Source organism: Larus michahellis, chromosome 4 (genome assembly GCF_964199755.1).
Source record: "Larus michahellis chromosome 4, bLarMic1.1, whole genome shotgun sequence".
Taxonomy (NCBI): Eukaryota; Metazoa; Chordata; class Aves; order Charadriiformes; family Laridae; genus Larus; species Larus michahellis.
In genome coordinates this window covers 11,319,565-11,337,442 of record NC_133899.1, presented here as the reverse complement: position 1 = coordinate 11,337,442, position 17,878 = coordinate 11,319,565, and the positions used below count along the sequence as shown (strand labels likewise).

Genomic DNA, 17,878 nt, shown 5'->3' with positions numbered 1-17,878 from the left:
AGGAGCTGAGAAGGGATGGAGTTACAAACCGCGCCTGATGTCGAACGCATCGAGTCAATAGAGCATATCCCATTCCTATAGAGTATCAATGTAACAACGGGAACTTTCCCAGTGGCATTTAATGATCTCCGATATTTACAGCACACAAGTATGCCTAGCAGCTAGTTGCCTTATCTGTTCTTATTACAAATCTGACAAAAGGTGCTTAAAAATAATTGAATAACAGCAAACCAAATAGTAAAATTCTCCCACTCTACTAGCGCCACAGAACTGATTTTAAAGAGAGTTCATGCCTATTCCGGATTCTCATTACAGCTCAATATTGAAAATCCCCTTATGCTTAAAAGGCTACTGAGTAGTTGCTGTAAAATCCATACGGTTCCTCTGACTGCTCTGAAATTTGGAGTCTCTGAAATTCCGGTGCACACTAGCATACAGATAAGGAAAAACTAGAAGTGCATGGCATGTAGGCATCCCAGTCCTTTATACAGTGTCCATACTGATGTCTCTGCTCCCCTACGTAAACGGGGACCTATGGTCCTTTTTCAGACAGCCTTGCATCTCCCGTCTTCCCATTTCTACGGTCCCTGTAACCAGCGGCCAGTGAACAGCCCCATTTCTGAACAGGGACCATGCCTGTCCCCCAGTGGTTCTGCTGGCAGATGCACTCCTGTCTTTCCAAGTACGGCTGTGCTGAAGCCGCAGGTGGTACTGCACCCCTTCCCCAAAGCCGACCTTGCTAAAATGCAACACTTTCAGAAGCCAAGAGTGCAAGGGCAGGACAAATGCTCACCGCCCAATGTAAGCAATGCTCCAGTACAACACTGGCAAACAGGCACCATCAACCCAAACGCTGGGCTTGCTTCTTCCCCAGAAACTCACGGCCACATCCCAGCCCTGCCTCTCCACATCTCCACAGCTCCCCACGCACCCTTCCTCACTCACCATGGCACAAAGCCCCCAGATACTTCTCTTCCCTATTACACACCTTGGAGATCTCTCAGCTTGCAGAAGGGCTTCTTCCCGCTGGTCCCCCATGGCGTGTGGGCCGGAGGGGCTCAGTCCCTGCTCCGGACCTGCCAGCCCTACACCTCCCCGCACCCAGCCAGCAACACAGCAACTGAACGCCAAACAAAAATCCCATTTCATTTTGTTTAGAAATTGCACTTCAAAATAAAATGCAAATATTTGTTTCAGTTTGCTTTGCAAAGTATCCTGGGGGATTTCAGCTGGAAAGGAAATGTAAGAGGCATTTTAGAGAAGAAAAAAGATCTAGTTTTCCAAGTAGATCTACTTACAGAATGTCTCCTTTCAATTAGCTGCTGGGTTTCAACTGCCCAAATCAAGGACAAGAGGAAACAACTTGTCTGACATACGGGCATAGTCTAAGGGAAAAAGAACCTTGACTAAACAGATGGTGATCTTTCATTAGGGAGAAGGCATTTGTAAAATTTCAATAAGAAACAAATTAGTCATCATGGCTAGAAGGATTAAGAGCCAGTATTAGGTGAAAACAGTCAGATGTACGTCGTTACAAAAGTTGCTCGAGTCAATAAAGGAACCCACTCCACCGCCACAGCAAGATGTTCCATGTCAAGGTTACGAGGGCTATTTTCTCCTTCCTGAGGTAACCATAGTAGCATCACAATGAGCCAGACGCAGCGTGAGCCAGGAGGCTGTTTTCGTTCGGCTTTTGCAGAAATTTTCCTGTGTTTTGTTTCCACAAGTGTGGAATTAAAACCACCCTCACTCGTGACAAAGGTTTCTAATTCCTAGCTTACAGGGACCACTGCACAGTTTTCCTGTTTTGCTTGCTTGCTTAGGACTCCCAGACGAAGAATCTCCACTTCAAATACTTTTAGGAAAAGGAAATAACATTGAGGAGTCATGAATCTCTACACCTTATTACATGAACCATCTTACATACGGCACAAACTTAAGCCATAATGTTGGAGGACAGGGCCCCACACATGCATACACATAAAGCTACTTGTTGTTATAAAAATGTATTTAAAATCTCATGTCGAAAGGTTTGGCATGTGAGGTTTTAGCCAAGGGGTAGGAACATATTGTTTAAGTTTATATTTTTATATATATAAAAGCAGTTCATGAAGTCTTTAAGCTCTGTAATCTTACCCATCTAAAACTGCACAGAAAAATTAATTTATAAAAGCAAACTCCAATGTACATTTGCTTCATACTGACATCAAGGAGGGAATATGTCCGAGGTAGTTACTTGTTTGGTACCTCTGGAAGTCCCGCTTATGCCAGGTGTGTCCTGTCCTCCGAAAGAAGGCGTTTTTGTTCGGAATAGCCGGGAAACCTATAGAAGAGACAAAGGAAGCACCTTCGGGGCAACTGCAGAAGATTATTTCAGAGATGTGCAACCACCATTGTCACACGAGGGTGCAATCATCTGAAAAAGCCTTTGAAAACATCATAGTTACTTTAAGTAGAAGAGAGATTGAAGCAAGTGGAGGGAGAGGGAAGCGTTTCAACCCAGGCTTTAACTAGAACCAAGTGGGCACCTGATAAACTAGGAACTTTTCTGCTGTATTTTACAAGAGAGTTCATTACTTTCCGCAGTTTTCTACATGATGTATTGTAGGCGGGACAATATTGCCATAAACGCTGGTGCCAGGCAGAGCCTGGGAGGGCTGGGCTGCCTGCGGGGAGACCTGCCGTGCGCATCGCCTGCCTTCCGCTCGGGGTGGCAGGAAGCTGGACAAGTTCATTACTGACACTCGCTATTTACACTGTCACCACACAGCTCCTGTCAGATGTCAATCTGAAACAAAGTAAAGAAAAAAAATTTCATTTCAAATGCAAACTGCTTTTAGAGATTATGTTTTAGCTTAGGAGTAGCATTATAAGCCCTGGAGGATCTTGGAGAGGTGTGTGTATTAACTTGCTAAGGACCCGCTGCAGTACTGAGAAGATTAGTAACACATGACTCCTGCTACAATTTGCACCCAGAAAGATAGGAAAGAAATCTTCTCGACTTTGAAAGGATTATTTTGGTTGTTTACTGAGTGCTGTCCCTTTTGGTCTTAAATTGTAGATGAAAGTGGAAACCAGAAGTGCCCGCTTCCCGTTGCAATGTGATGGAAACAAGAAGGGCAGCTTTAGCAGCTTTGCCGGCGGGGGGGGTCGGAATGGGAAAAAGGGGCCATACGTTATCACTCTGACTTCAGCCACATAAATCAGTATCATAGCTTTTTGCAGTTATGTCAAAATTCAGGTTTGGCATGTTTCGTAGATTGACATACATTCTAGTGGTGCGCAGGTCCAAAGGACAAAACTGGTATACATAACAGAGGAGAACTGCACCCACTGATACCTGACAAAACAAGTTTCCACCTGAATAAGAAAAAGCCTTTAAACCCCCTTTTCCCCACTTTTTGCAGAATATGGATTTGTGTATATTTGTGAGCAAAAGAGGATCCTGTAATTTTCAGGATTCTCCTCCTGTCGAGAAGTCCCCACGTTGCGTAATTGGAGGAGATGCTGAAAGCCAAGACGTGCAATGGCATCAGTGAGTGGAGAACAGAGGTGTTAAAAGGCAGTAAATTCTACCTAATTTCCTACCACGGTGCTGGTGTGCGCTGGGTGGCACGTAGCAGGGGTGCTCGGCCCAGCACGGTGGTTCGGGATGGCTGGGACACAGAAGAGACTAGTTCAGCTGCAGGGAGGAGGAGGTGCCAGCTCCTCGGGCAGGGCAGCGGGGCCCGTTCACCGCGCACCAGTTCCTGCCCCTGCGAGCGGTTCATAAGGAGAGGGAGAGCTCGGGGTCGTGCTGCGGGAAAGCACAGAGGGCAGGAATGCTTCGCTGCCCCAACGCAAACTGCTCAACTGCTCCCTGTGCCCAGCAGCGCGGAGGGCGGCTCAGGACACAGCGTCGGGGCTGCCGGCAGTCACCATCATCCCTCAGACAGGGGTCGGGGGACAGAGAGGTGGGAAGGCTGAGCCACCTCTCTCCATGCCAGTAGTTCACTAGTGATCTCCAAGGATTTGTCAGTCAGAGGAACCTTTAACTGCACTCCTGATTTCATCGAAGCAGGTTCAATTCCTTTACCCATATGAAGGAAAAATACGAATCCAGATTTCTTTCAGGAAATAATTTTGGGGAGACTTCAGGGGCAGGCCATTTTGAACAGATTCAACTAAAAACTTCTTATTTCACCCTTCTTCAAAATACTTATTTTTCAAAATACTTATATAACACTTATTACAGTTATTACACAAAGAAGAACGTAATTACATATGAAGTTGAAGTAAGCCAGACAAAATGTTTTGATTTGAAATATCAGCTGGACAAAATTTGTTCTTTCCAAATCTCAGGAAAAAATCCAAGTTTTTGTTCTATTGAGACATGAGCAGGAATATAGCGACACAAAATCCAGCACCCAAAGATGAACATTTGGTGAATGGAAGCAGCCACAGGATTAATAGTTTCCTGCTTCTTTCTGGGCTAAAGAAGTTAAAGGATTTGGGGCATAATACTTGGGATTCATTTGCATTTCCTATTTCCAAAAAGAAGTGCTGGCAGCTACAGAATAATGTGACTTTTAATATCTTCACCTCTAGTACAGTGCCTGCATTTGTAAAACTGCTATAAAAAGTTAGTTTTGCCGGTGAATATGAATAATGTTTATAAATCCTTTTTCTTTTGTAAATGTCATGACAAGCCTGATCTCAAAGCCGGGGGTAAAGCAGAGAGTGGACACCTGAGTGATGGGAAACCCTGGGGCCCTGTGCCTGACGGCCTTCTGTCCGTGTAGGTGCTCTGAAGCACGGAAACGTGTGCTTGGCTCAACGTCAAGAGACGAGAAGCTGCCATTGCTCGCACAACGCAGAGAGACCCAGCTAATGTATCTCGAAGTGATCATTTCAGTAATAATAGCAAACCATTTTCTAATATTCTTGTAGTAATAGTATTCCTTTTTTTTCTATTCACCTAATTGCCTGCTGTCATTATCCCAGTCTCTAACTATATTACACAATCTAAGTAAAGTTATCTTAATAGCGCACAAAGTAAGTGCTGCATTACGGTACCCTTTCAGAAGGCACGAAACAATACAGAGTAGAAGACAAAAGCCCATCACAGCTCCCAGCTGCCAACAGCTCCCAGTTAAACTGCCCCAGATCAGCGAGGGCAGCACTGAAACTTACCGTGTAGGTTTTGTTTCTGTCAGGCAAAGATTGACTTGTAACAGTACTTCTGCATTTCTAAACCTCTCCCTCTGAACTGGCAGCACCCCGAGTCCATGGATGCCGTTAACTGAGGGCGGTTTGGCAAAGGTCGAAGGCACCACCGAGGCTGTGCCTGTGCAGTGCCACATTTCTCCGTAGAGAGAGCCGGGATAGCGCTGCACGGAGCCGCACCTCCACGCAGAGCTCCACAGCACCATCCCGACATCCCAGTTTGCCTCCCAAGGGTGGTGCAACCGCAAGAGCGGGAGCCCGTGCCCAGGCCGATCCCTGCTGCTCAGTACCTGGTTACTCCCCAGCACGCATCCTCAATCCCTGCTTCCAAAGGGCCAAGATTCCTGGGCGCTGCTGCCCTCCTTTGAATAAGGAGCAGGCTTTGGCTGCAGTCGGAACCAGCAGCCTGCCATCAACTAAAGCTCGCTCAGCGTGAGAAATGAAGTTTACCGTGTACCTGTGAACTAGGCATTTACATTCATTCATAGGTGATTTGTAATTGTCCAATTTAGCAATCAGTAGGTGTTTGCAAACAACTTGGGTGTTTTGTTGACTTTCTGATGTATACGGTAATGTAAACCTGATGCTGGCATTAGCTTGCGTTCCTTGATGCACTGGGAGCTGCATTGGCACCTGCAGTGAGGGGCAGGAGGGAAGAGCCTAAGGGTGCCCTGCAGCGGGCTGGAGCCTCACGGGGCTCTGGCCCACCTTGGTCCTTCCACGCCTGGTTCCACATAGGAAAAGAGCCTCTTCTGTTCTCCTCTTGGCACAGTTCCTTTTGTCTCCAGGCTAATTTAGCTGGGCTGGTCGCCAGCTGTCCGGGGCAGTGATAGCACACCGGCACCCAGCTCAGAGGGTGAGGAGGCTTGGGTTCTGCAGGTTCTCTCTGCTGCCACCAGAGAGAAATGAAGGGCTGTAGCTGTCTTGTGCCCCCCATCCCTCCTGTTCTCTGCGAGTGACCACGCTCTCGGAAAGCGGTGGTTGGTAGTGCTGTGAAAGCCGCACGCCCTGACATCGTGTTTTCCTGAGATGGCCAGTCTCAGATACGCTACCCACATAAAAAGAAGGTGACCTCAACCAAAGATCGACAGACCTTTTCCTGGGGGCAAGCTATCCTCCGCTTTGCTCTGCAAGGGTTTTTTACTTTCCTTTGAAGCTGTTAGGGAAAGATCCAGTTCTAGATGGACCAAAGGCAACCCCCTGAGTTTCTACCTAAGAATTACATCTTGCCCTTAGATTACGATCTTATCCCTGCCATTCTTCACACGGACGTGTTAGCAGGCGAGGGAGAGAATGGCGTGTCCGCAGAGCTCATGGATGAACAAACAGCCAGGTGCCCTTGGACACAAGCCCGAGTGCAGCCTGGCTGACCCATCTGAGATGAGGAGTCAAACCACAGAGACGCAGGTAGAAAACTCTCTCTTTGCCTTTCTTGTGCTGAGCCCTTACCATAACCTCACACTGCTCCCAGAACAAACGTTCGGCATTATGCTCCCAGGGGCTGACTGCACAAAAGCAGGCCTAGAGAGCACTACTTCAGTGCCACTCCTGTCAAAAGATGTAAATAAATCTTTCCCATCATACTGGCTTGCAGTGTCTTTCAGTTCCACTTGGAAGCAGGGGAGAATTAGTCCTGCTTCTCTGTAAGTCAAAGATTTGGTGCCTAAAAATTTTGCTATAATATTCAAGTATTTTCCACAAACATATTTGGATGATTTTTAGCTAAAACTTTTTTTCCTTAAAGGGCTTGCTTTAATGATGCAACACCTATTCTCCTACCCAACACCAATACTTCCTCACCCCACAATTCACAGGAGTACTATGGTGATTAATGAATCTCTTTGAATTGGAAAGTGCTATCTGAGTGCTAATTATTATCCACGCAAACACATACTTCTGCTGCTTTCAAGGGCAGAGCATTCACATACCCTGGTAATAGGAAAGCGCAGAAAAACATATTGATACCTTGGAGTTTTATCCACCCCAAAAATGTATAAAGGAAGAATAAATTAAAAGTTAGATGTTTCAATTCATTATTGTACGTTCTAGTGAACCACTCTTCCATCTGTTTAATAAGTTCAGGGCAGCTGAAAATGGAGTTTAGATTGGAAGCTGTTGCAACCTTATCTTCTTGCACTCTCAGTAATACTAATAAGAATTATAAAAATACATTATTGCCCATTGTAAAGAGCACGGTTAAGGTATGTGACTGCAAATCCAAAGTGTAAGTTGAAGGCTTTGGATTTGTCCCAGTTCTGCCTCCCAGATGCCAGGGCTCTGCATGGATCAATCCAAAGCTCCCACACACAGCGTCCCTCTCTCCCTCACGTGCCCGAGGAATTACTGCCTGAAGAAACTGTTAGCTGATGCTCCACTAAGGGTTTTGGAGGTTTTTAATTTCATCCATCTTTAAAATTATGTGATTTGAGTGTAAACGATATTTTCAAATATTTCCTTAATGAGGACACTTGGTTGACATTTATGGGTCAGCGCTATCTGCTTCCAGCGTTCCTCTGCTGCCGAAGCCCGGGACCAGCCTGGCAGGGCTGGGGACACACACGCTCAGCACGCATAAAGCAGCCGTTCCCATTCGCCGGGTTTGCTCTCCTAGGACACGTTAATTAAAGTCAACTGATTGAAAAAATAATTACAGGAGAAGAGGGAGGGGAAAAGCCTAGACCCATAATTTAAAGATCTCTGAAGTTTGTGTTTTGTTGAGAGGTAATAATTTTGTTGAGAGGAAAGAGCTTCTCATTCTTTTTCCTTCTCGGACTCCCTCTATATTCCCTCCTGGCAAAGGCGTGCAATGGCAACAGGCCATGAGCAGCAGCCTTTCTTTGGAGTCACCCAAGCGCACGTGGCCTTTTCTTCTTTCAATGTACGCTTCCATCCAGCTTTCTTACTGTTGCATCCTGAGGTGTCCCGAAGACACTGCAGTGTCTGACCTAAAGGGTTAGGTGACCCTGAACCCAGCTGTCCTATAGGATGTGGAACACTGTAAACATTGGAACTGTTAAAAACTGCTCCTGTAGCATTTCTCCCGCTAATTAAGAACTGGCTAGGGATCTTCTTTCTTGATGCTGCCTCTACTTCAAACAAAAACATTTCAACAAATCAAAACCAGGGGAAATGGTTTAGCATTTTAAGCTAATGATAATTGTTTTAGAAACCCATATTTGCTCAAGGGTATAATTCATTCAAAAAATGACCTTAAAACTCCGCATTAAGCAAATATAAACCCCTTGTTACTTGAGAGTGGATGTTTTTAAGCTGCTGTCTCTCAAACGACGATCAGGCGTTCCTTGCCAGCTCTCCGTCCCACCAGCTGCCGGGGCATTCCCCGTGCTGCCGGCCCCATCCTGGGGGCTGGGAGGCCCTTCCACTCCCTCACCGCCCTTCTGGAGAATCCTGGGCAGAGACACTTGCCTCCTGCCTGTCCTGTAAAACCAGGCTGGGGCGTCCTGCTCCCCGGGGACAGGCAGGGAGCATGAGTAGGCTACAGAATGGGAAATGCTTATATCAGGGATATTATATATAAGAATATTATATATTATATATTATATTATATATTATATATTATATATTATATATATAAGAATATTATATATTCTTAGAAAAGCTCTGACTGGGCAGTTTTACAAAATGATGGTCTCATTCTGGTGGTGTACCAGCCTTGCCACAGGTAGATTTGGTTCAAAGCACCCATTTATCCAAACCCTTGACTATTTAGTGCAAACAAATTCTGTAGCGAAGCAGAGAGAGGGTGGTTGGTGTTCCCTAACTGTTTGCTTGTAACTACAACGTGTGGAACTGTAACACAGTGGCTTTGAAGTCTAATCCTCCTTCCCTAATCTGACTCCCCTAGGGCTTTACAGTTTGCATTTGACCCTTAAAAATAGATATATAATAAATATGCGTACAAAAAGTCTATCCATACAACATACACGTGCACACCACAGGCACAGATGAACCTGCACAAGGACCCATAGGGATTTGGATTTCCTAGTGCGGAACAATGTCCTGCCATTTTCTTTTCATTTTACTTTTAATGGGGTGAGAAAAGTTTAAGGGAAAAAATAATAAAAATACGCAGTTAAGGTCTGCCATAATTTAAATAGAAAATAAAGCTGAATTTGCCTGTGTAAAGAGAGAATTTAGGGCTCTGTATTATCTAAGATACAAGTATCCACCAGTGTTCCTGGCCTGCAGCCTACCTTCAGCTGCTTTAGGCACTGAATAAACATAGTTGCCGTTAAATAACCTTATCCATCAGAGTCACAGAAACGACTTCATCACGGCTACACGACTAGAAACTTACAATACCAGTAGACTGCAGAAAATTAAAAACCAGGTATGGAAACCATGAAAAGTAAACAAGTTGTCCCTGACACCAAATATTCTAGGCACACTGAGAACAAATCTTTAAAGACTTTTCCTGGCATAACTATTTTGAATGATCATCTTTCCACAGTCCATCCTCCCTGCAAACTAATGTTACACAGTCTTTCTGTACTTAATACCCCTTTCGTAAACAAAGGCCACCTTCAAAAACCTTCCTTTAGACCAGCTCACGTTTACAATTAGAAATGTGAGAAAAGCAGAGTGATCCGCACCCCTGTGACTTGCTGCTGATCTCCAGCCAGAGTCCTTGTGCTCAATAATTGCCTTCAATAAGGAATCTGGTTACGTTTTTGGGAACTAGTTCAGTGCTCTAATGGACCTTCCTTCATATTACTGAAAAAGGCAGGACCAGCACAGTTGTGTGGCAAAAGCATTTATTTTAATTACTAAAGCCATGTGGCAGTGCTAATGGTTTTCCTCTCTGGTTCTTGCTCTTTCATTTGTTCCCTTCTTAGTACCTCGCAGGCAGGACACGGGTTCCGGCGGGACTGCTGATGTGCTGGCAGTGGAGTCCTTGCCTGAGGGCTGTGCTCAGCGGGGCGTTCCGGATGACACACAAGGTGGCCACCTGGGACTGCGGCTGCGGCCGTTTCCCTGGGACCGCATGTAGCGGCAAGTGTTGGAGCCAGCAGCGAGAACTGGCAGAACCGATCACAAAACTGTTTGGGAGTTCCCAGGGAAGCCTTGAACACCCACAGAGCTTCTCCAGCGGGCGGCATGCATGCTTTACCAAGGGTGAAGCAGGCGGTTGTTCGTCCTTCGCCCCACGTTTGACACACACGGTGCGGCTCCTGTGATCGGTTCCCCCACATTATCTCCCTTCACGGTTTTCATATTGTTTAACCAGGGAAAAATAAAAAGTGGCACATGCTTCACTTGAAGCAAGCCAACTATTAAGAGGGGTTGCTGTGCAAATTGCAGCCATGGCATGACCTTTTTTCCCCAACTGCACTTTTTAATGGTATTCTACCTTGTCTTTTCAATATGTTAAAACCAGTGACATATAATTAAAGACAAACTGATGGGGCGGGCAGAAATTGACTGGATGACTACAATTAACTGTACCAAAGAAATAATAGAGAAATCTGTTATTCGATCTAAACAAAGACTGAAATCTACTAATCTGCCTTGAAAAAATGAACGCTTCTTATGTTAAGTTTTAGGGGTTTGTTTTTTTACCTTTTGTAGACGTGTTACGCCAGACTTCCAGATGCGAGGAGGAGACTATGAGTGAAGAGTGTCCGGGAGATTGCGTGCAGTTCTTTTCCTGGGTCAGGACCGGACTGATCTGAGAACAATAATTATGAGGCTGACATGTATGTTCTCCTTCATCTTGCTGTTTGGAGCAGCTGGGCTCGTTGTCTTCATTCACCTGCAGGATCCAGAAGAAATAGTTCATCAGCAGACACCAGGTTAGCATTCCAATTTCTATTTGGCTCACTCGCGCTTTCATGTGCAACATTTTGAACTTACAGCTTTAACATGTTCTACACGTTTCACAGAGGTTGCCTCAACAAAGGTAGGTGCGTGTGTATTTTTTTAATAAAAGCTATTTTGAAGTTATTTAATAATTTCTTTTTTAAAAAAGAGGAGTTTGCTTAAAAAACAGTTCCAAACTGATTGACTGATTATGCAGGAATCTTTGCCAAGGTGCACAGGGTCCAGCTGGATGGAGTTAATTTTCTGCTGAAGTTGAGAGCAGCTGCTGCTGCCAGCTACACCACCATCAACATGGAAGTGAGAAATTTTGCCAAAAGTTCAGTTCCTGCAAATACACGCCTCTGAATCCCCCCTTGCCTGTATACGGTATTCAGTGTGTCATGGAGATGCAAAATAAGAGATGCATAAATGAGGCAGGCAAGAAAGATAAAATGCTTTGGGATGCATTCCTTTAACGTGCTTAACTTCCATTAAACTTCCCGTAACTGTCATTCATACGCACGCCATCTTCCTGTGCTACTAACTCTGAAGTGTGTAGAGCCACAAAGACCACATCCATGTGAGAAGGAGAAAACTGTGGTCTGCAATAGTGGTTCCCTTCTGAAGGAGGGGCACGCAAGTATGAAAAAGCACGAGATCTCCTGATTTACTTGCAGCCACTTTCTCTGTGACCAAGGCTGCGGTGAAGGCTGGTTTAGAGCCCAGACAAATGCCAGTGCAGATCCTCCAGCTCATAATAATGTCCCTGTGCGCCGAGGTTTGGTCGCTATGTTTGCTCTTATATGCACTGAAATTCTCCTTTGACTAAATATGTGCTTTATAAGAAGTCTATTGGATTGACATCTTCCTTGTACAACCCAAACCATTCTGTGATCCTGTGTGTGTGTGTGTGAACACCACTGCCTATATTTTAAAGTAATACTAAGATTTTTAAAGGAGCTGAACCCTAACACAGAGAAACCTTAAATAATTACATTAAGTGCTAATTTCTGTGTCCAGGCTTATTAAGTGCTTATTTCCATGTCACTAAACAAACTATACTTTAATATGTTTATTATTTAGTCCCACTGCATACCAATTTTGAAAGCAGCCACTCAGCTGAAACTACAGAAATAATGAATCATCAGTGTTGTGCAAAGCAGAGAATTAACCAGTCCCTTCAGTGTTTTTGCAATTAATTTTTGTATACTTAGATGCAAAAGAGTTTACAGATGAAAACTGGTGGTACTGGCCTCATTTGACTGAAACTGGCCAGTAGATTGGGGGTGAGGGGAAAGATGTATGGACAGCAAATGCAGGCAGTGCTCTAATGCATCTAAGAATGTGCAACTTTACATTGAAAAGTTAATTCTTTGCTCCTGAAAGAGAAGGAATTTCTAGTGGCATCTCAAAACCAGTGCAATTTCTTCTCCATTTTTTCATTATTGGTCCCTCACCGTGGCCTGTCGTACCTCTCTTCTCTCTGCCACAAACCTGCTGAACGCGGACTGCTGATTGTAGCCCCCTGTGAAGGGATTTTGGAGAGGGATGTAACTGTAGAAGGGGACGCCCAAGCACACTTCAATAAAAGCGAGTTTGGCCAGAGTGCCCCAGCAGGGGAGCTCACCCCGTGCCGCAGGGGGCTGCTGTGGGCAGGGTTCCGCAGAGCTAAAGCATGAACAGCCCGAGCGTGCTGCTGCTGCCAAAGGTGGGCAATCAATTGCTCGATTCGCACATTCAATTACTATTTATGTTAATAGGAAGCAGACTGTACCCTGGGGTAAAAGGTGCTCAATACAATTACTCTTATTTCTGTTTGGCTGATTTCCATGTGTGTTAAGTGCTTGCCACTCCCAGTGGGCTCAGAAACTCCTCACGTCCACTGCTTCTGAAAATGATACCAGTTATCCCTAAAACATATTAGGCGGCTTAAAGGACACAGGAAAAAATATGCATTCATTTCATTAAAAAGAGAGGTAGGCATATTTCATCTCTAGAGATTCTCCTGTGCAAATCTGTCAGTTACAAGCAATGTTTTTGGGGAGCTGGGAAGGATCCTTCCCTTCCCCCGGGCAGGGTGCTTCTCCCGAAACGGGCCTGTTTCTAACGGGGATCAGATATTGCTATAACTTGCTTCTCTGATTGCCCCCTCAATAGAATTGAACACATGCACGTGTCATTAAGCTACTTACAGCAACAGATTCCGCATGGCAAAGTTTTATTGGATTAGCCTTTGCTTTTGTATTTCCCATGTAGTTGCTACGTAGTGAAACGTATTTGCCAGACGCTGGAAGCTCATCGGGAAGGGTGGGGAAAAGTCAGTAACGTTTGTTTTCCACTGCAAAGCAGCATAGCAGAACTTTGCATTGTCCAAAAGGACATTTTTCATTGTTAGTACTTTCAGTCATCTTTAATCTAAAATAGTACAAGTTATGAAACAAGATTAATAAAAATACTTTGGTACTTTGGTTTTATCTGTCTGTTGCGGAAATTGTTCTTGATTGTTTTAGTCCTAGCAAGCATGATGGTGAGACCTTGATGTACTACTTAAACCGGTATAAAATCCACAGTCATAAAACTTTAAGTAATGCTTACATTACTTTCACTGAGCAAAGTACTCCTGACAGTAGCTGTTTGTGTTGATTTGTTACTATTCATTTATTCTTTCCCCGTGCTTCACATTGCTACCTAATTGTGATGCTGTACTGAGAAAGCAATATCAAAGTAATTTTCCACAACATTAGTTACAATTTTCTTCTGATCTTTCGAGTGAAACAATCCCATCCTGTTGGCTTCTGTGAGCATATAAACCTTGATTACATTTATCTGTTGGAAACCGGTGCTTACAAAGTCTATGTGCCCGGGACAGCGGGTGTGGAGCCTTTTCTGCTGATTGACAAACATGCTGTCTGTGTCGTTTTATTTATATAATGCACACCGCTCTGAGCAGATATATTTAAGACAGGGACCATTTAGGGTGGGCAAAACAGATTTCCCAAGCCAATATATTCAATTCAATAGATAGTCCTGTGGTCAATAAAGAGACAATAACTTCACTTACGATAGTCGTTTTCTCGGCGTCTTTTAAAAGTGCCATTACTACGGAGAATGCAGGATAAAGCGGGGGTGTGGGCTGAGAAGTGGTATGAATGATAGCCATATGCCGTACAGAAAGGCAATGCTTTTCTAATAATTCTCCCTGTATAATTATATAAAACTTGGTTTCTGCAGTAATCATGCCATTGTTCTTAGACAGATTAAAGGGTTTGTTTTGAGTAAGTCAAACACATTTGCACATGGTGCACCAGAAAAATTTAATACATATCCTAATGCTAGTGACTCTTGAATGTATAACTCTCCTGTCTGTGACAGGGTGTTAAACATGCAAAAACTTTACAGTGATGGTTTTTGTCAGAGTTAGGTTGACGGTTGGACTAGATGATCGGAAAGGTCCCTTCCAACCTAGGCAATTCTACGATTCTATGGTTCTATGTGCCGCCACTCCACTGCTGTGTTTCCCTGGAACCACAGAAGTCCAGCCCTGTGGTTCACAGGAGGCGCCTTCATCAGCCTGGCACGCACCCTGTCTCCTGGGATTTACCACGGAAGAGCTGATAGGGCGAACGAGCACCTTTACAGCCTCGGCCAGGGCCACTGCAGTTCATGAGATCATGGACAGCAGGGAGAACTTGGATTTATGAGAGCTGCATTCGGGTGGTACGGGAGAGCAACTTGGACAAACTGTGTCAGGAGGTGAGAGAAGAGTCTAGAGGATGCAACCCGTCCCCACAGTGCTCGGCGTCCAAGCTGCAGCCCAGCCAGTCCATGGGCTGGAGACAGGGCTGGGGTTATCAGCACCAGGCTGTCAGGTGGGGTCAGGACCACCAGGGCCACTGCTTCCCAGCTGCACCAGGGACACAGCAGCTATAGCTGTACTACATGTCTATAGCTGTACTTAAGACCACGTGCTCTGTGGACTTTAGTCAGAAGAGAAGGGATATTCTAAAATGGTATCTACTTCTCTAATAGGAAATTTTGCCAGATAAAAGCCCAGGGAAGTATTAATATTTCTATGCCCTATATCCATGTAGCAAAGTTCTCTATATACGGTGAATAACTCGTGGGAAAAAATTATTGGGTTTTTGCCATATGCGTACTGAATCCACAAACTTGTAAGAGTTTTCAGCTAGAACTTTTAAGATGAATATATGTGGACACACACTCCTCTGAGAGCTGGGAAAAGGTGGAAAATACATCTCAAAGGATGCCTGTTGTGAAAGCTCCAAAGGATGAAAACAGGGAGTAGAATGGAAATGGCTTTGCACTCTGACTAGATCAGAATTTGAAAGTCAAGTATGAATGTAACCAAGCCTGAAACTCATCTGACTGAGATTCTGCAGTGATTGCTGTCCTTACCTCATCTACCAGTTCCTAACATAATACTGTCATCTTCTTTATTTTCTGCTTTGCTAGGGGTGTGATGGGGAGGAGAGGGTGGAAGGAGAGATGAGAGTCTGAAGGGCTGGCTTGTGAATGCGCTTGCCAGCCTGACGGCACAAGGGAGCCACAGTGCAGAAATCTTCCTGTGTATTGCAGTAGCCTTACAGTAAATACCAATATTATAGCTATACTGAAATTTTCTTAATTACTTATTCAGAGCACATACACCTCGTTACTCACAAATTACAGTCCTATGCACATCTCTGTGTTCACTGTACATTTCCATAATGCTATTCTAGTGCACAATGTACCACTTGTTTGTCATACTAGAAACTTTTTATAAATACAATTGAAAATGAACTAGCATTGATATATAATTTCAAAGTAATTTTCCTACAATTTGCAACTTACTTCTCTTTATAAACTGGAAGCCGTTTAGTCTGCTTCTCAACTACCAGCATCAGCAGAAATCACGAACAAAAGAAGCTGGTGCCCGTAGGGGAGGCGAGTGGGCTGGCCGATACTCGTTTCAAGCAGAAGCAGCATACAGTTAGGTATGTAAGGGTAGTTTCCACCAACGCACACGAGTGGATGAACCTTCTGCAGTCGCATCCTCTGAGTCTTCTTTAGCTGAACTTCCCCCAGCAAAGAACTTCCCTGTGTGCAGAATAGTTCCCAACGGTCTGCAGTTATTGGGAGGAAAAGAAAAAGATCTATTTTTCCTTGTCTGCTAAGGCAAGGCAATTATAAGGGAAACGTGTTCTTATGAGCATGATAGTCCTTTTGCTGTTGCTTGAAATGGTTGGGGTTTAGACGGATGGTGAACGTGAACCTGGTTATTTCTCCCATTGGAAAGAAGTGCTGGCAATGACTTCATCAGTCTGCAGCTATAGGGGGATGGAGCGCTGCCCAGATGGCTGCGAAGCAAACCCTACACCACACCGCCAGTGCAAACCTGTTCGAAAGAAACGCAGTCTAGCGCTGAAAGCAATCACGTATAAGCTGGTTTATCGCAAGTAATATAGAGAGATTGTCTCCTACAACACTTTTTCCCTGCTTTCATGACTATGCCATATCCTTGGCAGTCTTATGAAAAATGCAGCATTTATTTATGACATGGTATTGACAGCATGCCCCCTTTTTTTCTTTTTCTTTTCTTCTGTTTTTACAGTTTCTTTTAACATGCCTTAGCCTGAAGCCCATTAAAGTAAATACAGCTTTTAAGCTATAGCATCGCAGGCCAGCATTTATAGGACCAGCATTTCCCTTTTCCTGTCGACCATCAGCGAGTGCTTCCCAGGAGGCAGAGCACTTAGGTGTCAGACTGTGGAACTGGGATCCCAAGCTGCCGTGGTTTGTTCCTGTCCTGCCCCACTGCTCACAGACTGTGCTATATTGTGTTAAATCAGGCGATTCACCTGCTAAATGCTTCCATTTCCTATTATTACGGGGGTTCTCTGCAGGGAATTCAAGGTACCTAAGGACTGCAAGGTCCTACCACAAAAATGGAAGGCCAAAGCATATTAACTGCAATTATCACAAAATCCAGTGCATCACGGGCAGCAGTTATAATCCCACCTCAGTAGTGCACAAACACATCAGACGACTGAACTCAGGTCCACTGCCCATTTATTTGGTGTCAAAAGGTCCACATCACCTAATCCCAAATGTATTTATCAGCATAAAACCAGAGTGATGTCATGCTAAATCACTCACATAGCACAGCTTCCACTTCCACAGATATCCCCACCCTCTCTTTTTCTGTAAGCATTTCTTCTCAGATACTGACTGGTTAAAAAAAGAAAAAAAAAGGTTTGATATATCTTTTAAAGCCTACTTTTAAAAACTGTCAGAGGTTGACACTTCTTTGTTGTGTCTGGCAAAATAAAAAGTGACCTGCCATCTCAGAGCTGCATTCGTTTATGGTGCTTGGCAACATATCATAGGCAAAGCCCAGCCGCGCTGTGATGTGTCAGAGGACTCTCGGAGCAGCAGCTTTATGAAAGTGTATTCCTGGGGAACAAGCCTGGATGCTTCGCACATTCCCCTGGAAATCTGCAAAAGTTGATCAGCAGACTTCCATTTTACCTCAAAACATTTATTCTAAATATAAGGCTATATTGAATTTTTCATAGAAAATGTGTCAGTACTAGAAAGCTGCCTTCCATATGTCAGCTATCATTCAGTTTGCTTGATTTTTAAAACTTGATACCGCACTGAGGAGCTTAGATAAGTTTAAAATACTTTCTGGCTTTTCTGAAGTTTATGCCATTTTAAACATGTTTTATAATATATGTTTCCATTTCTCAAAGTTATTAATGTTCCCCTAAAAGCTTAACCAAAACTTCCTCTCTCCAGCAGTATCATCCTTTTTCATTTAGTAAACATTCATTTTTCCTTTCATGATTCTAGT

General features: G+C 44.3%; 1 protein-coding gene across 2 annotated transcripts in view; it reads left to right on the top strand.

The window, feature by feature from the left end:
- Positions 1-17,878, top strand: part of CHST8 (carbohydrate sulfotransferase 8) — a 176,681-nt gene that overhangs the window by 32,609 nt on the left and 126,194 nt on the right. The window contains exons 2-3 of one of the 2 annotated variants that reach the window (XM_074582950.1): positions 10,062-10,388; positions 10,795-11,018. In XM_074582950.1, the coding sequence (XP_074439051.1) occupies positions 10,910-11,018 (109 nt within the window). In that variant the 5' untranslated portion in view covers positions 10,062-10,388; positions 10,795-10,909. The remainder of the gene's footprint in view (positions 1-10,061; positions 10,389-10,794; positions 11,019-17,878) is intronic. The other variant, XM_074582949.1, reaches the window with a different exon arrangement.